The sequence below is a fragment of the Ascaphus truei genome, chromosome 4 (genome assembly GCF_040206685.1).
Source record: "Ascaphus truei isolate aAscTru1 chromosome 4, aAscTru1.hap1, whole genome shotgun sequence".
In the NCBI taxonomy this organism is placed as follows: domain Eukaryota; kingdom Metazoa; phylum Chordata; class Amphibia; order Anura; family Ascaphidae; genus Ascaphus; species Ascaphus truei.
This window is the reverse complement of record NC_134486.1, coordinates 295,139,202-295,159,486: the sequence shown is the minus strand read 5'-3', so window position 1 is coordinate 295,159,486 and position 20,285 is coordinate 295,139,202. Positions and strand designations below refer to the sequence as shown.

Below are 20,285 nucleotides of genomic sequence, written 5' to 3'. Positions count from 1 at the left end.
CAGGAGGCAGATGCTTGTCCCATAGAGAGTATGTAGACATATGGAAACCAGGGGATCCTGATAGCCAAAAAGAAACAGCACACTGCATGTATGGTATCAAAAAAGTGTATTCAGTAACACAAGGCCGCCAACGTTTCGGTCCTCCCAACGGAAGGTCCCGTTGGGAGGACCGAAACGTTGGCGGCCTTGTGTTACTGAATACACTTTTTTGATACCATACCTGCAGTGTGCTGTCTCTTTTTGGCTATCAGGATCCCCTGGTCTCCATATGTCTACATACTCTCTATGGGGCAAGCATCTGCCTCCTGCAATCTCCATACCTGACTCATATATATATATATATATATATATATATATATATATATATATATATATATATATATATATATATATATATATATATATATATATATATATATATATATATATATATTTTTTTTTTTATATATATATATATATATTCTTTATGCTTGGAATATTTGTAAGTATATAAATACATACCATACTCATACACATACTTTTAATTGTGATTAAACTTGTGATTGTGACATAACTTTTTAATTGTGATGTTAGGGGAGATAATCTGTAATACAGATATCTGATGAGTAAGCATATATATTAAAATGGGACACTATTTCAGAAAGTGCTTAAGTTCCCAATCATGATTCATGCCCTTGGGTGCTAATGTCCCAAGGGCATAAATCCAGAACATCTCCCTACAATTCAGTAAGGCTTCCCTATCTCCTCCCCTGGGATGTATGTGTGCATATTCTATAGCACTATAGGAGAATGTAGTGAATGATCCAAAAGGGCATGTGGTAAAGTGACGTGCTACAGGAAATCGATCATCACGATTTTTAATACTACGAAAATGTTCACTTATTCTAACTTTAAGTGCTCTGATCGTCCTGCCTATATAGTCACTCCCACAAGCACATCTCAGCAAGTAAATGACAAAGTTCGTATTGCAAGTCATGAATGACTCAATACGATATATATGATTAGTATAGATATTCTTCACAGATTTTATCGGTGTTGCATATCTGCAGAGATTGCAATTCCCACACCTGAAGAATCCCTTAGGTAATATTTTCATATCTTTCGCTGAGCAGTATAAACTGGGGGATACAGGATTCCCAATGGTTTTTGCTTTCTTAAAAACCATTCTTGGGCATATTGCAAGTTAGACAGAGACCCTACGCAGTCATATCTGACGGAGATTCGCGATCTGTTGGATCTGGGCAGGGAGCTAGGAGTGCTTACGAATCAGGAATCAATTTATCTTTATAATCCGTATCCAATCGTGCCAATTTTTCACCATCTCCCAAAGATCCATAAATTTCTTGTCTGCCCTCCTGGCAGACCCATTATATTGAGGATTGGATCTTTGGGAGATGGTTTATCTAGGTACGTGGATCATTTTTTGCAGACTTTAGTTAAAACACTTCCCTCTAATTGTAGGGAGATGTTCTGGATTTATGCCCTTGGGACATTAGCACCCAAGGGCATGAATCATGATTGGGAACTTAAGCACTTTCTGAAATAGTGTCCCATTTTAATATATATGCTTACTCATCAGATATCTGTATTACAGATTATCTCCCCTAACATCACAATTAAAAAGATATTGATGAGTATGTGTATATATATATATATATGTGTATATATATATATATTCTTTATGCTTGGAATATTTGTAAGTGGGTTATTAACCTCTAAATTGATTATATTGACCATTCTCTCCAGGGATATTAATGTATACTGTGACTATCACTTTTATTTTCTATTTGATATGCATTCCCCCCTCTATCCTTCCGTCAGTATGATGCCCTTGAAATAGATAGATACATATAGGACAGCGTCATCTACAATAATGGCTGATTCCTTAAGTATATTTATGTGACTTTTTAGATATGAAATAAGTTGCATTCATCTTTGTATTCTTCTTTTTTTGTTCCTCACCTATTCTAGATTATGATTCGCAAATTTATTTTATCTGTTTTTAATATTTGTTATTGTTTTCCTTTATTGTTTTTGTGTCTCTACATTTCTTTCATGTTATATGTTTTACCCCTATCACCAGCCTTTTTCGGACTCCCCGCTCCCATGAGACGCATTCGTTGGTTACAGAGATTTGATTGGAGTAGAGCCTGATTATTTAGATCTATGTAATATGCTCTCACTTCTAATTTATACAGCGTCACCTTTGCTTGTGGGCGGGGAGCTGCTCGTAAGACTGCAAGGTCTACGCGTCACTCCTCTTCCACATGAGACGCACCTACTGAATTCAGTGATCCTATTGGAGGAGAATCTGACCTGTTCGCGCCAAATTGACGCAGCGTCATGAATCTATGTGGGCGGGGAGCCGTCTATAAGACTGTGAGAGGGAGAAGACGCGAATCATCTCTTTGATAAAGGGCACTTTTTTGCCCGAAACGCGTCAGAGTGTTTGTTCCCGATACCATGCTCTTTAATAAATAATATTTTTAACCCACAACTTGCTGGTCCCTTTTCCTCTCGCTGTGCTCCGCTTCAATCCTAGGATTCTTCTCTACAAAGACAACATCAGCGTGATGCACGCACCCCATGAAGCAGCTATTCTGTGAGTATTGTCTCTCCCCTATTATCTATGGGGAGTTGTTGACCAGCAACAGTGTAACAGTGAGAGACCCCTGTTCTGTGGAGTACTGCAAGAAACTGGTATGTTTAACCCTTTAATTGTCTCCACCATATGGACAGTTATGTGTTATTGAAGAGTCACTGTTTTTTATACACTGGGTCCAATACTCCCTTTAGCCTAATGTGCTTCTGTTTACACCATGATATGTGGACTTTGATACTTTGATATATGGATTTACATTGTGTCTGATCCGGACTGAGCACTGCTATTTGAACTTGTGTCCTAACTACCCATTTGAAATAATCGCAAGATAAAAAAAATATATATATTAGTCCATACCATGATACTATCAGTGACACAAAGACTCCCATGTATGAAAGACTAATTGCTGCAAAACTGGAGCAAAAAAAAACTGCACCATACATGATTATCAAAGCAAAATATCCCATTGCGTTCTATGGGATTCCTTTAGTTTGATCAGAGGTGAAAGTGGGACCGATATGTACCGGCATGAATTATTAGGGATTTCGGATTTTACTAACCTGCCTCTCTCTGTCGTCTCCTCTTTCTCTATATCCCTGTGGTCTCTCTGCTCTCTTCTCATGTCTACTCCAACAGAGCCTGCTCTGGTCAGTGACCAAGGATGTCCATATATGGATATGCCAATATTAGGGCATCCTACGTCAGCTCTAGAGGAGGCACGGGGAGAGGCAGAGAGAGAGAGAGGCACAAAGGAGCAGAGAGACAAGGAGTGAGAAACAAATGCACAGAGACGGAGAGGCACAGCGACACACAGGTTAGTTTTGCTATTTGTGGGGGGTATTGTGTGTAAGAGGGAGTGTGGGTCCAGGAAGAGCAAGCATGGGGGAGGAAGAGTGAAAGTGAGAGGAAATTGAGGGAGGAAGAGCGGGGGGGATGACGAGTAAGACACAGCGGGGAGAGGGGGGAATTAGAAATACATGGGAAGAGGTTAAGAGAGTGTTAAGGATGGGGGGCTCGCAAGGCATCCCTGATGAGCCCTGTATGCTTTTATGCCTTTGGCGCACAGGCGGCGTAACATACCCTTCACTGTAACACCGTCTCCAGCAGACTACTGTCAGACGTATATTCTGTGGTCAATTAGTTGTTCAGTATTATGGATCTATTTACGTGTGTGGTGTTGGTGTAAATTTGTAAAAAAAAAAATACGTTGAAACAAACCATCATTGATTTTATTTTTAGCGATAATAGATGGGCCGTTCAAAATGTCCATGCAACAATCGCTAAAAAATGTTCAAGCGTAAAACAGAGGGTACATGTGAAGTGAGTGGGACCTCCAAAAAAACGAATACTGAGTTACAGACAATGCACGAAGTCACAGAAAGGTCCAATTTGCAGCTTGAAAACAAAGGACAGACAACAGCATCACGGAATGAAAAGCATTATCCGGCTGTATGGTCAAGTACTTAATTCGATGAAATCCAAAAGAAAATAAATTGGCCGTTTGCCTTGAATGGAAAGCTTGGTTGTAAAACATGTAAAGACATTTCCAATTTAAAAGTTCACTGCAAGAGGTGTGAATTTCAAGTTACATCTTACGGAAAGAACAAGAAAACGTGGCCCTCATCACGTCGAAAAAAAATAAACTAACACAAAAAGTCACTTGCTCACACAGTGAAGCCATTAACGTTTTATAAACGGCTAAAAATATATATTTTGCTAAACATTAACGCAATGGGTGAAGAAAAAGCATTTGAAACCAATGTTCATGTGTTTAGGACAACCTATTATAGTCTGAAAATGAATCAGCCTTATGCGGACTATGAAAATCTAATTGACCTGCAAAAAACTAAACAGTACTCAGATGGGGCGATTACTTCACAGTACTAATATAATGTTACATATCAGCTGCAGCATTTCACTGACTGCAGCACAGAGTCAGAAGGTGGCCATTCAGTAAGGCACACATTCAGGATATTTACAGATTTAGAACAGGAGCACCAAACATTGCCAGCTTAGGTAAGCATGTAGAATAATACATGGTCACATGATTTACATATAAAAAGAAGAAATGTTTAAAAAAAAAAAAAAAAAAAAGAAGGGGGGGGGGGGAATATAATATTGCTGCTTTAAATGCCTGGGCGAGTATCTGTAAGTATTAAAATCTACTTTCACCACTGAGTTTGAAAAATAGGGTTCTGTTCTTTTAAACCAATTCTTCCCCAGTTTTACAGCTGGGAGACTATAGTAGACATACCCCTAGTGCAGGAGGAGTGTGCAAACTGGGGGGCACCAGATTTTTTTTTTGGGGGGGGGGAGGGGGTATGGCGGTTACAGAGGCCCCGCGCTCTTCCCCAAGGCCTTTAAATTAAATCCTGGAGGACCGCACGAGGCTTCTGTAATTCACTTACCGTGATTCAGGCGGCTTCGGGCAATACGTCACCATGGTAATGTGACGCCACAGGGTCATGTGACCCCATGTGTCATTTCATGCCTGTCGCCATTGGCAACACAGCGTCATTTCACGTAATCTCATTTGACGCCGGCACACAGGTAAGAGGGGGGGGGGGCAGAACTGGGGGAGAGGAGGCACGGTGGCGCAGCAGCAGAGGTTTGCGCACCCCTGCCCTAGTGTATTATTAATATTATTTTTAAACTCTGTATTAAAGCATTTTTTGTTTAGAGAGACTGTTTGCGATGCACGCAGAGGTTATGACAGGAGACTTGCGCATGGAAAAATAAAGTAAACGTAGGCTTTTATACAGCAACTCAAAATAGAACTCTTTCCTCAGCTCCAGCAAGTAAAGTCTATATATACAAACATAACATGGGACTGTACATCAGTCCAAGTGTCCCTCCGCAGTCCAGGAACAGCAACCTGTGGACTGGATGCCACTGCTTTTTAACACTTTACTTTCCTAGATGTGTTCATTAATCCTTCTGCCACCTCCAGCAGGGATTAACTACTTGTCAGTCGACACCCAATAGTCCTGTTGGTAGCAGGCTTGCCCCCGTTATAAGACATTGTCACATTTCTCAACAACATTCATATTTTTGTTTAGTACCATGGTTTAGTTTTTAAAAATCTATTAACACAAAATATGCAGCATAATTAGGTTTGGCACGGCCACTGGTGTTTTGGTTTAAAAAATAATTTGGTGGTATGGTTTTGCTGGAACTCTATTGGTTTTGGAGATTTAAAAAAAATAAATGGAAAAAAAAACCAGACATTTTTTTTTTAAAATCGATTTCCGAAATTAAAAAACAGAAACAAACAAAATTGTAGGAGAAGCCTTTTTTTAAAAAAGTTCATTTAGAAGTTCGACTCAAACCCGCCTATCATTAAGCGGAATCTCATATGCAATCAGAAATGATGAATGTTACCTATATGTTTTATGTTCTGCTTTAAAAAAAACCACATATTTTATAGACTGAGTACATACCTTGATTCATCATCACCAGACTTCCAGTGAGTAGGGCTACACAGTTAGTGGGCTGGTGGTTGTGCAGGTACTGAAAGCCCCATCCTCTTCTGTATGAGGTTTCATACATGATTCCTGAAGCATTGGCAATCACTTCAAGAAACCTCTCCTTTTGGTGCTTGGTAAAAGAGTCGTACAAAAAGTCATAAGCGCTAGCAAAGCCAACCAAAGAATGTGCCAAGGGGACTTCATCCCATGGAGCATCATTTACTAACCTGAGGAAAGAAGGAAGAAAATAAAGTATTTATTGTTCACCTGATCCATCAGGTTATTTTTTCCTTCTGTAAATCACGTGGATGCAGATAGCAGGTGATTGTAAAGGGGATGACCATTCATTCTTAATCTACAAATATGTATTTATATACATTTAGCAGAAAAAAGTACTGTACATTTGCCATCATTTTCAGGGAATAGCGCTGCAACAAATATATATGTCGTCTCCCTAGTAAGGAAAATGTGAGGCTTACTAAAAAAAACCTCAATGAACACAAATAGAATCAAAATTTTACAAAAGGTTCAAATATTAAATGGATTGGAAATCATAAAGTTTTAAAGATATTCTGCTACTACACACATTGGCAAGAGGCCGAGAGCATTGTTGTTTTCTTTTTTTTTAAAGGAGCAATCCACCCAACTAACCTCCATTCTATTTTACAGGATTGGAGTGGGGAGTGTCTGTGTCTTCCGGAGTTGAAGTGCACTATTTTGAGCTATGGGACCTGCCAGGTCCTGAGATATTTACTGAGGAAGTTACCGGTACTACTTCCTGGATTTTAAAAACGATTTAAACAGCCATCCCATATGAAGGACGCAACTGATGATGTTGCAGCTTTCTATTGGCCTGCGATTTGGCAGCCATTTTGTTTCCACTGAGGGAGATTTAAACTTTGTAACCATCTCTGGTACTGAGGGTTCGGTTCAGGAGGAAACCCCCCCCTCCTATTTCCCACACTGTAGAAATTATGTGGGGTAAAAATTTAAATCAAGTAGAAGGAACTGCTCTTTTAAAGATCAAATACATTTTGGTTAAACGTCTATGAAATGATATAAAAGTGTGAAATACAGCTATGTTAAAGATGCAACCTCCCCACGCCTGAAATAGCAATTGTGTGTTTACCCTGTTTAAATGCTGGAGGTCATACACAGGTCAACAGAGTTGTTCCTTGCTCCGGTAACCACCGACAGTCAGGCAATTAGACTTTTTACTTTTAGCCAGTCTCTTGATTATAAACGTTCTAAGGACTGGTTGTGACAGTGAGGGGGTAACCAGGTCAATAATAAAGCTACTATGCCTGGCTGGTTATCTCTGAGCCACATTGGGGAGTTTGAAATATCAGCTCTTGAACACAGTTATGGCATGTGCACTGTAATGTAATAAAAGATTTGTGTGTGTTTTGCCTTTCCAGGACTGCTAACCAGTGGAGATTCACAGGGTGCGAGTTTCAGGGGGGATTTTACAGTAAAAGTGTGTTGTCGGATTGTGACTAGGTAGAAGGGGACCAGACTTGCTGGCCACCCCAAAAATGTATCCGATAATCAGGTTAGATTCCCGTGGACATGTAGGCACAGACCGCCGGACAAAATCCTCCCTAGGAAGCAGTTACGCAACTCACCGCCAGGTCTCCCTGCTTCAGCACAGACCATAAAGGTAAAACGGGCACTTTCAAGGGGCCCCCAGTATAGAAAGGGTCCCCTTCAGTATATGCCCCAACCCCCAGCACCCGGTATGAGGGTTCGGAATACCTCCCACCAGCAATAAGGTGGCAAGGATGGAAATATTTTCTAATTCCGGCTCCAGTGAAAGTATAAGGAGACTGTGTCTAAGCATTTTTTGAATATATGTGGAAGAAAAGTGACCCAAGTGAAGCACTCAAGCTCACACTCTGATGATGAATGTAGTAGTTAAAATGTGATCTTTATTGAGCAACAAATGAATAAAATAATGGGTATTAAAATGACGGGCTGGAGATGTGCTGGATCTAATAACGGATTGCCATATGGGCTCAGGATCCTGTGATCGGTAGTGGGTCGGTGAACTGGTGCCAGGACTCCACTAAACAACAGTCCTTGGGGAAGATCTGTTTATGGGAAAGACGTACAGGGAATTCTCAAGCTAGTAAGCAAGACAAAGTGTGCTGTAAATCAATATTCAGATGTACCAATGAACCACACAGAAAGTTAAATAAATATGGTTTGATTTACAGCATCTGGTGTGAAAGTGATGGATCAAGACTAATCTGAATCCTCCAAATCTATGAGAGTGGGGGGCTGTCTACACAGCCACAGTAGCAGGTTTGACCTCAGATAACCTTTGTTCATGGAGTACACAGCGAGGTATCCAGACAGATAGGTAAGTACTGGAATGTGTTGTTACCACATAACTGCGTTAGCTACACTATAGTATATAGCTTGTGTGGATAAGCTGTAATAGTATGATTCCTGCTAGGGTGAACCTCTTAGTAATTGTAGGAGTGTGAAGCTGTTAGTGCAGCCACAGTAACAGGTATGATCTCTGGTGACCTATAGATCTATAGCAGAATATCTGGTGTAGATGTAGGTGGAGTACTTCATAATAAAATGAACACAGATCAACTGCACCGGTAGAACAGTACAGTATATATAGGAATGAATATATGGTCACTGGTACAGTAGCCAACAGTGTAGTGGAGCTTTCAGAGAATGTCCTATAGTAACCCTGTTAGGTCAGAGGGAATGGAGTGTAATCTCCTTTCATAATTGGAGGTAACGTATGATTGTAAAGTATTATTGATCAGCTGTATATAGGCTGGTCAAGTGGTAGGCAGATGTATTGATCGGTGATACTTAATGTACTTGCAAATAGCAGCCCCTTAGAATGAGGTGCTCACATGAAATTTTATTAACTTAATGTGTAAAGGTGCATATACAGTATTTATACATTGTTTATAAGCTGGGGAATTTCCAAGTACTTGATTCAGAGAGACCAGAGGGTCACCAAGTTGGTGCCGCCGAGTCAGCTCGTGTCCAGGACTTGAAAGTCTCAGAGATGCCCAGGTGTGAAGGCAGGCGGAGTACCAGTGTTAAAACTCAAGTACCCACGTCTTGGCTTTCAAGGGGGCTATCCGGCAACCATTTGCCCAGTCCAGACTCTGAGGAGCCCGGCACAGCAGGAGGGTTCTGCATAGCAAGTGGCAGAGGTGCCAAGTTAGCGCATGCTCATTGCAGAATCCAAATCTGTGCTTGCCCGGCTTCAGAGTGCCGGCAAATCTGTGATAGGCTGGTGAGGAAATTCCTACGTGCTGATTGGGACGGAGAATCCTGTAAGAAACCCTGCAGCCAATGAGGTTGAGAGATTCTAAGCGCCAAGACAGCAGCAGCAAATTTGAACTGACCAAATGATGATCTGAGAGAAATAGACGTGAGCCGACTTCAGAAATTTCAAGGCAGGACATTTTTTAAGTCCCTCTTTTCGGGGCCAAATTCTGAGAATAGAACATAGCGGTCGTGGCTGGAACTACAAGCCGAAAAAGAGTACCAGGACGTTTGGTACTCGCTCCCGGTAAAGGGATTTCAGCACCTCCAGGACGGAAAGAGCGGTGGCGGCAGGAACTGCATGCAGAGATCAGTTCCAGGACTTTTCGGGCTTAGTCCCGGTCATCTTAGGAATGGTTAGTTTTGTAGCCCAGACCCCCAGTAAATGTGTTTTCCTCTGTATAATTGTAATCCACTTTTATGTTTCTGTTTTAATGGAATAAATGACAATTTGTTTTACTTCTTGGTTTTGCTCAATGAATGATCCCGGTTTAAAAGGTGTAATTGCCTTGTCTCCCGTGACACTGGTACCTGCATGACATTTGTAAACATCCTCCTCCTTCCCACAGCAGGTGGGGCTTTAATTTTGACGCAACTGGCTGCATTTGCTTTTTTGGACTTGGGGGTTAGTAATTTCAGACCTCATTGGTTGTCAATGGGAAGGAGGTGCTCAGTTAGGGCAGGGATGGATAGAACGCCAAGTCCTCATCAGTCAACCTCGACATTTGAGCATGTCAAATTGTTCCCTAAACACATTGTACGTACATTTACAGAGATTGTGTTGAATCAAATCTATTTAGCAAGATCCCACAGGGACTTTTTTTAATTACACAAATATAGGGTTACCTTTGATTGACATTGGTAGCACCCTCTCTTATTAGAGTATCACCATATATGTTCCCCTACCTACCAATTAGACTGTAAGCTCCCCAGAGCAGGGACTCCTCTTCCTTAATGTTACTTTTATGTCTGAAGCACTTATTCCCATGACCTGTTAAATATATTATTTATATGATTACAACATGTAGTACTACTCTGAAGCGCTATGTACATTTATGGCGCTATATAAATAAAGACATACAATACAATATTTGTAGGAATAAAACTGCCATGGTGGTGCGGACTCTCGTGAATCAATCTAGGTAAAAAAAAAACCTGCAGTTTTAATTGGTTAGAAGATTTCCTCTGGTTTTCTGGGTACATGCCCACATGTCAGCCTGTGACAGTGATCACATGGCCACAACCAGGCCCCCAGTGAGCTAATGGAAGTGGGGTGCTGAAAGTGATCACCCCATTAACAAGCAAAATACCATACATACTGTATGACATGGGGTGAACAAAGATTTTCTTTATTTATATAGCGCCATTAATGTACATAGCGCTTCACAGCAGTAATACACATTACAATCATATAAATAACAAATAATACAAATAACACAAAAGGGGAGAAGTACTTCAGACATAAAAGTAACATTTTGGAAAAGGAGTCTCTGCTCCGAAGAGCTCACAATCTTATTGGTTAATAGGAAGAACGAACAGAGAAAGTAAGAGTGCGCAGGTAAGTAAAGGATTGGTAGAACAGCAAAATCCAAAAAATGAGCACCAGTCAACTCAATAGGTAGGTAGAAAAAAAAAAAGTTTTATTAGTTTACATATTAAAAACAAAAAACACTAAGCACAGAACAGGACAATTCTCCCACGCGTTTCAGGCTATGCAGCCCTTTCTCAAGGAGTGTAGGAGAGTGTTCTGGTAAGTGCGTCTGCAGGGGGGGCAAGGTTTATGTATGAAGTATAAATTATCAGCCATGGAGCTACTCATATGCTTCCTTAAGCAGGTGTGTTTTGAGGTGGGTCTTACAAGGTAGATAGTGTTTGCAGCATCCCTCTCCCCCTATCTACTGGACATGTTTAATTCCTTCCTGGAAGGTGAGCCAATCCCAGGTACAATCTCGGCCGCCAAGCTCGCCATCATCCATAAGGAGGGAAGGGACCGCTGCAATGCGGTAATTATAGACCGATCTCCCTACTTAATACAGACCTCAAACTTTTCAGCAAGATTTTAGCAAACAGACTGAACCCGATTCTCCCCAGACTAATTAATATAGACCAAGTGGGATTTGTGTCAGGAAGACAGGCCTCTGACAACACCTGCAAAATTATTGATATTATAGACCACGTACATCTCAACAAGATCCAAGCCATGATTCTAAGTATCGATGCCGAAAAGGCATTTGATCGAATCAAATGGTCCTTTCTCGACCAAACTATGCTTAGATTTGGTTTCTCAGGCCCATTTTTAGAGGGGGTGCGAGCCCTTTACAATAACCCCACCGCTTTTCTAAAACTCCCGGGTGGACACTCAAACCCAATCCCAATCAAAAACAGAACCAGACAGGGATGCCCACTATCCCCACTACTATTTGCCATCTCTATCGAGCCCCAGGCTGCCCGAATCAGAGCTTAACCCAGCATAAAATGCATCTCAATTGCAGATACTGAATACAAAATTTCCCTTTTCGCCGATGACATCATTCTGACCCTGGCAGACACGCATATCTCCCTCCCCAATCTACAGAAACTATTAGATCAATTCAGTCTGGTGTCCGACTACAAAATAAACGTGGATAAATCTGAAGCGCTCAATCTCTCCCTCCCAGATCCCATATGGAAACTATTATAGTCCAACTATAAATACAAATGGAATACCTCCCATATAAAATACCTAGGAATAAAAATAGCTAACTCATACAGCTCCCTATAACAAGCTAACTACCCCCCCTGTTCCGCCATATCAAGAGAGACCTGGAGGCTTGGCACGCCCACAGCTTTCCTGGTTTGGTAGAATAGTGTCCACTAAAATGAACATCCTCCCCCGTTTACTCTATTATTTCCAAACTCTTCCAGTCCCAGTCCCACTATCAGAACTACGGAACATACAGTCACATATCCTCCGTTTATATATGGAAACATCGCAGACCGATGGGTACCGAGATCAGTGTTATTATCCTCTAAGGCGAGAGGGGGTTTGGGGGCCCCGGATGTGGTCAGATTTTACCAGGCAGCCCAGCTGAGGCAGGCGGTGGTCTGGAATAACTCCCGACCTCTAACTGCTGGTTGGCGATAGAGTCCCACCATGCTGCCCCCACCCTCCTCCCGGTCTTATTATGGTCCCTGACGCACAAAGAGAGGAGACCCCAGAGATTCGAGCTTGGGGCGATGAGATGCACGTGGTCTACCCGGATTAAAACCAAAGGTAAACATGGCCTAGCTTTACCCCCATTTTCGGAAATCCGGATTTCCCGCCCGGATGCGCCCGTAACCAATTTGGTCAATTTCAGGACCTAAACATCAGAATGGTTGTGGATCTGCTGGAAAGCGATGAGGTACTGTCCTTCCGAGAGCTCAAAAGTAAAGTTTCCTCCCCCGGCCTCCCCATTTTCAAATACCTACAGATAAGGCACTTCCTGCGAGCTCTATCCCAATTCTAAATTCCCAGCCCAGACCAGATTTGAATCCCTTTGCCTGAAAGGGGAATACCAGAGAGGATTAATCTTTGAAATCTATAGAACGATTGAGGCGTCCCACCCCCCACCCCCCTTTCATACATATATGCAAAAATGGAGCGCCGACTTAAACCTACAAAATCGACCTGGAAGACTGGGAGGATGTTTGGGAAGCTGCTTCCAAAATATCAATTGCTCCATCACAAAAGAACAATATATAAAATCCTATTCCAGTGGTACCTAACCCCGAGTAGACTGAGCCAGATTTTCCCCGGCACAACAAACTTGTGCTGGAGGGGATGTGGTCAAAGGGGGGACATGACTCATATCTGGTGGTCGTGCCCAGAGATCCAGAGGTTCTGGACTAGGATCCAGAGACTCTTGATTGAAACCCTAGGACTGGAGATCCCCCTGGACCCTCTGACATACATGCTGGGAAAACCAATCGAAGACCTCCCTGCCCCATTAGCCAGACTGATCTCTGCGATCCTAACGGCTGCAAGATGCTGTGTTGCGGCGGCTTGGAAGCAACTGAAGGCTCCCTCCAGGAGAACAGTAATAAATAGAATAGACCCGGTCATGAACATGGAGAGACTCATAGCCATGCTGAAACAGAAAATGCACAATTTTTACAAAACTTTGGAGCCATGGCCAGGCTCGGGTGCTCCGTCACTACTACAAGTCCTGGTCCAGGCATAACACTCTGTGGCTCAGAAGGGACCGGAGACCCACCCAACCCATTTCTGTTCCTTTCCCCTCCCCCCCCTCTTCTTCCCCATGTCGTTCCCACCTATCCACCGGCCCCTCCCCCCCTCTTTTTCAACAAAACAGGAAAAACATTTTTTTTTTGAGTATCTCAATCCGCCTCGCAATCATGTGCCTATGACTTATTCCTACCTGTTCAGCTGTGACTGTTACTATCTGTACTTACCTTGCAAGATACCAATAAAGGAAAAAAATGGTTAAAAAAAAGGTAGATAGAGAGAGGGTCAGGCTAGTCAGATATTGGGAGGAAGGGCATTCCAGAGGTGTGGGGCAGTCATTGCAAGGTTAAAGGCAGGAGAGGGATTTAGATACAAAAGGGGTAGAGAGAAGACATCCTTGAGCAGAACGCAAGAGTTGGGATGATGTATAGCGAGAAATTAGGGCTTAGATGTAAGGAGGAGCCGAAGAGTGTAAAGCTTTAAAAGTGAGGAGGAGAATTGAATGTGTGATACGGGATTTGATGGGAAGCCAGGAGAGGGATTTCAGCAGGGGAGACGCCGAGACAGATTTTGGAAATAGTAGAGTGATTCTGGCAGCAGCATTTATGGGAGACAGGTGAGTGGCAGGAAGGCCGGACAGCAGGAGGTTACAGTAGTCGAGACGGGAGAGAATTAGGGTCTGTGTCAGAGTTTTTGTCAAGCAACAGAGGAAAGGGCATATCTTGGTAATATTGCGAAGGAAAAAACGACAGGTTTTAGCTACCTTTTGAATGCGTGAGTTTGGGTCGAGTGTGACCCCTACGCAGCGTGCTTGGGCTACTGGGTGAATGATAGTACTTCCAACAGTAATGTGGAAGGAGGTAGTAGGGCCAGGTTTGGGAGGAATTATGAGGAGCTCTGTTTTTGCCACGTTAAGTTTAAGTCGGTGCAGGGCCATGCAGGATGATATAGCAGAGAAACATTAAGAAACTTTAGTCTGTACAGCAGGTGCAGGGTCAGGGTTTGAAAAGTACATTTGTGTGTCATCAGCAGAGAGGTGATATTTGAACCCAAGAGATGTGATTAGTTCCCCTAGAGAGAGTGTGTACAGAGAAAAAAGAAGGGGTCCCAGGACAGAACCCTGGTGTACCCCCACAGAGAGATCGATAGTGGAGGAGGAGGTGTTAACAAAAGAGACACTGAAAGTATGATGGGAGATGTAAGAGGAGATCCAAAATAGAGCTTTATTACAAATACCAAGAGTATGGAGAATGTGAAGGAAAAGAGGGTGGTCCGCAGTATCAAATGCTGCAGATATGTCAGAAGAGGACTGGCATGTTGAGAAAGACAATGGTATAGCAGACCATCTTAATTATTTTTGCTCTGGCTTCATAGCTGAAGGTGAAGTGGAGGGACCACAGGTTACCGTAATATAAATGGAAAGGAGCTAGACAAAAGTACATTTACAGAGGAGAAATTCCTACTGGAATTTTAAAAACTGAAAGTTGACAAAATCAATGAGATTCCAGGTAGGAAACAGCTTAGGGGAGTTTTGGCAACACCATTAACAGAACTATTTACTAGTCACTATTAAACCAGGTCCAGTTTAGTTCCAGATGAATGGACTAGAGCAAGCGTAATCCCACTTCACAAAAATGGAAGTAGGGAAGAGGCAGCTAACAACTGGTCAGTGAGCCAGCTGCGAGTATTCAAAAAATTAATTACAAACACAACTAAAAGAATTGTTGAAAATACAAAGTCCAAGAACTTACAATATCCCAGGCAGTATGGATAACTGGGCAGAGATCACAACATACTTGAAAACGAGAAGAAATTCTCAATGTATTACTTCCTGGTAAAACATTTGATAAATAAAAAAAATGTCAAACAAAAATCGAATTCATTTTTTTGACAGGGTGATATAGGTATTAGATCAGACTGGAGCAATGGATGTAGGCTAGATTTTTAGCAAGGCCTTTGATACTGTCCCAAAGGTAAATAAGTTGCAAATCTTGTGATAGTCTACACAGTGATTGAATTGTTGGCAAATATTGTATGCTAAGGTGACATAGTAATGGAGTCAATTCAGTGACATTATATGACCAACTTAAATACATAAAAAAGGGAAACAATAAAATACAGGCAGGAAGCGTGTTTAAGAGAACTGTAAATGCTACAACAAGAGGCCATGCTCTGAAGCTGGAGGGTGGCAGGCTCGGGGAAATGTGAGGTAGTCCTTGATCATGGAAAGGGTGGCGGATTTGTGGAATAGTCACCCAACAGAGACGAGTACAAACATGCTTGTGCTAGACAGAAGACTCTTCTAAATACATGTAATCTCCTTTCGCTTGGTGGGGTTACTAAAAGCACACTAGGAGTTAACCATGGAGTAGAAGGCAAGCTCCACCCAGTGATGACAACAGTCTGTGTCGGAGGTATATAAGAAAGAAGGATGGGATTCTGGGGGAGTTCCAGAATAGCAGTAACCCAGCTCAGAGATAGGGAAGGCTTTCACCACAGTATAGTTCAGGACCCCTATTATTGTGTTCTAAGACAGGGATAGTACCCCATGAGTTATGTTTGTATATGGCCATAAATACAAGCATGTCTTACAGAAGGGAATGTAGACATGCCACTGTGGGCCATGCAAAAGGCAACAGGATGTATGAGTGATCAGCACCCACAGTTTCAGCCCTGAGGAAGTTGCAGTTCCCAAGCAGTGATGGGGGAGTAACAGTAAAGTTACACAGACAAGGCCAAGATCACAGAAGGGGACTCAAAGTAAAAGGGATTCAAGCAGATCAAGCCGTAAAAAGGGGGGGCCTGATCCACCATGTGGGTGTTACCACAGGGAGAAGATGCACCTCTCAGGTGTGTTAAAACTGCAGTTCAAGCAATATCCTACCTGTGTGGTCAATTTATACAACACATTTATTTTGTTGATCTGCATGTTTAACAACCTAGCATATATTTGAAAGACTGTGGGACAATTATAAATATATAAGGCTCTATGTACTGTATCAAAGGGCAAATTCCGTCGCAAAGTCATATTTTTGTCGCAATCCACACTGAAATATACCTACGCCAAGCTACGTAATTTTCAGGTATCTGTCTGCAATGAGATGAATGATGGAACAAGTAGGACGAGTTAGGGTGACGTTACTTTTACACATTAGCGCAGATCTATTAAAAAAAAAATGTATGGCTTGCGTTACTTTTCTTGATGGTGGTGCAAGTCTTTTATTTTAGTGCAGAATACTAGCACAGAATACACCAAATTATAAAACCGTAGAAATGCACTTCACACTGTACATTTCTTGCGCTTCAGAAAGGGAAAAAAAAATCCTTTGTAACGCAAGTACTGTAAATCAACACACACGTAGCTCTTGATACATAGAGCCCATTGTAACTTATGTTTTTAACATACAGTTACATTTCTGGAGAGGAAGACCTGCATCATTGTTTTTCAGTGAAACCTGCCCCCTCCTATATTTTAATATCCAACAAGAACACCTTCACAAGCAGTATCTGATCCACTTTTAGTTAGGGGGTCTTGTGCATTACAAGGCACCAATGAAGAGAAAAAAAAAACGTATTCAGCAATACTACAGTTCTGTGTTACGGTTTCATATTAGAAAGCCTCAATTCCTTCGTACCACAGCAATGGTGGTACCTGGTCTTGTTTAAATGACCTATGGATACTGCATTTCTGAACCCTTTGATCTCCAGATACTTATTTGCAGCAGTAAAAGTACATAGTAGTAACTGAATGTGAACCAAATCAGCTCAGATGTAATATGCATTTCTGCCAATAAGTCATAATAAACTCAGTTTAGCAGATGTTGAAGTTTAAAGACAAAGAGAAACAGACTATATTTTTCTCAGTTTTCCAAATATGTAAATTCTGTCCAGAAAATACGCCACAGAAAAATTGGCAGAGATAACTAAATATGGACTCGCTCTTACGAAAACACCTTGTTCAACTTTCATCACTTAAGAGCATTTGCTACTTAAAGCATCAAACCGCCCCACCTCTTTGTCCCCTTTAGTGCTCCACGACCTTTCTTGCATGTCATAAAAGGTCGCATTTTAAAGGCCCGATTGTGTTTATGGTACACATACCTTAAATACTAGTTTTTTAGGGTGAGATCTCATTCAATGCGCCAATGGAGTGGTGAACACAATCCAAGAAGAAGTTGAGTATCCTCCACTACCATTCACATCCTGGGCGGCCTGCCAGGAACCATGTGATATCTATACCAAGTGATGTGGTTAAGTGTTGGAAGACCAGATGCAGCCAGTTTTCCAGCACTCAAAAGTCCATAGGTCATAATATTTAGTATTTTAAAATGTTGGAAACAAATCCTCTGCCACTGCCTGACAGACTTTTTACTTTTTTCAACACAAACATGTAGCAACCAGAAAACACTGAATAATGGATGTTCACGATGAACACAATGGATATTCTGTGGGGTCACGTTTTATATTCACTATAAATCAGGGATGGAAAAATCCCAGGCTTAACATTTCCCCCCTGGCGCATTGAGGACTGACCTGTCAATCAGCGCAGCCACCGACGACAGCACTCCCCAGCTACATCAAAGCCAGACCTGGAGGCGCTGGGACCGACAGCGGCGGTGATTGACAGGTCAAGTCCTCACTGTGCAACTCACTGAAGGGAGCAGAGGGGAAGAGAAGAGGTAAAATCGGAGAGCAGGAGGGAGAGGCTGTGTGACAGCTGGGGGCGTAGCAAGTCAAAGGGTTGGTGGCAGAGCAAGTTGGAGCCCTCCTGTACACTGTCCTCTGCTCCTGCTCCCAATGGACACTGCGGCAAGGGGGAAGCGAGTGCATGTGAGACTGTCACAGATACTGCACACCGTGACAGGAAAAAAGTAGCAAGGGATAGGCTTGACTGCGTACCCATAGAAAGAGAACTCAACAACTCACAGGAAGGTATGAAAAATAAAAAATATTTATTTAACTACATGGTAAAAACAAAAAACATGATAAGGACAAAACAGGGGAATAGCACTCCCACGCGTTTCACGCTTAAACAGCGCTTTCTCAAGGAGCACACCGTAACAGAGCTGTCGACGAGTGGGAAGCGGGGTTAGTCTTAACAGCCTCGGTGCCTAACAAAAACGCCAGCTCCGAGAATTATTTCATGTTTATCCACCCTATTATAATACATATTGTGTCGTTTTCCATAAAGTAGTAGCAGCACTTTTGTTCCCCCTCTCTCATTTTAATAGTATAATCGTTCCACAAAAATAGCCAGAAAGAGGTTGTCTCTAATGTTAATACAGTTAGACACAATACCACTACTTGTTTTAAGCCACTTTGACCACTGATTTGTATGCAGACCAGTCTATGAAAAGGTAAAGAGGAGAACTACCGTTACCCATAGGTTTTCATGCCACAGATGCACATTGAGCCAGACAATCACCGTTCCTGGATAAATATGTAGACGAATATACACAGAGAACACGTCGCTACCCCAGACACACGTACATAAAGTCTTGAAAATAAACAACCTGGTGCAAGGGAGAGAACACAATAGTAGACACACAAATAATCAACCAGGATTATATATAGCCCCCTAATATTGCACTCAAGGTTGGTGACAAAATAGGTACAATGTCACACTGTAGGAGGCCACAAAATAACCTAATCCCAAAATAGGGTAACCGCCAAAGATCACATACAAAAGAAAATAATAAATGCTTTAATCATATATAATAAAAACGACGAAACACAATAAAAATGCACCTGAGTGCATGGATAAAATCCCCAAATGTGTGGAGTCATGGAACAAAAACAAGTACTGTTCATTTTCTGTTTACCTGCTTAACATTTTCACAGTATATAGTGACTGTGGACGGACGTTCACAGAGGTACGCAATTAGGAGGCTTTATAATGTGAAATTATAATAAGGCTTTATTGTGCCTTTTCCTTTTTATCAGGAAAACATCCAAACAAGGGGGGGGGGGGGGGGACAAAGCTTCCATTCACTTGGGAGTATTTCTAGTGAAAACACTATGCAATCAATTCACATCTCCCTAGTCTAGCATTTCTCCCCAGCTCCAAAACATAGCATGCAATAAGCAGATATAAGCAGTCTCTTAAGAATAAAAGTCTTATCTGTTTGTAAGCTTCTCTGCTCTCCTGGAACCGCACCCATGCATGCACAGAAAATATTAGCATCAAGGTTTTAGAAGTCTTATTTGGTCCTTGTGGTTTGGAGGGAAATATCTTCACTGTCCCTGCTTCAGCTCCCTTCAGGGTTGGTCAGCATACAGGTTTAGAAGTTTCCCTGTGTCTTGAAAGCAGCTCTGCTATCTTTTTGGCAGAGCTCAAGACAAGTGTGTGTCTAAGTTCAGCTCAGGTGTCAGCTAAAGAGTTCTCACTTCCTGTTTGAACAGACAGGCTTTTGTAAGCCATCTCAATCAGGCAGGTGGTGTTTAGTAATTAACTACCAGAAGTTAACCACCACACTGCTAGATTAAAGGCACATTACTGAACAGGGATAAGTCCCCTGTTACAGTGACTCATTACATATGGGCCTCTTATGTGATTTTTTCATTATATGGTGGTTTGGCTCATGTCTGCTATCATATTGTTTTTTACCTTCCCTCCAGTTGTTTTCCCTTCCCCTCTCCTCCCCCCACCCCCCCCCCCCGGTTGATTCATTTATGTTTTTGTTAGGGTTTATTTGTTCCCTAGTAT

The 20,285-nt window shown here is 42.0% G+C and overlaps 1 protein-coding gene across 3 annotated transcripts in view; it reads right to left on the bottom strand.

Moving 5' to 3' along the window:
* DSE (dermatan sulfate epimerase) overlaps positions 1–20,285 on the bottom strand; it is a 93,234-nt gene that overhangs the window by 17,244 nt on the left and 55,705 nt on the right. For all 3 annotated transcript variants that reach the window (XM_075597667.1, XM_075597668.1, XM_075597669.1), the window contains one exon: positions 6,043–6,296. In XM_075597667.1, the coding sequence (XP_075453782.1) occupies positions 6,043–6,296 (254 nt within the window). The remainder of the gene's footprint in view (positions 1–6,042; positions 6,297–20,285) is intronic.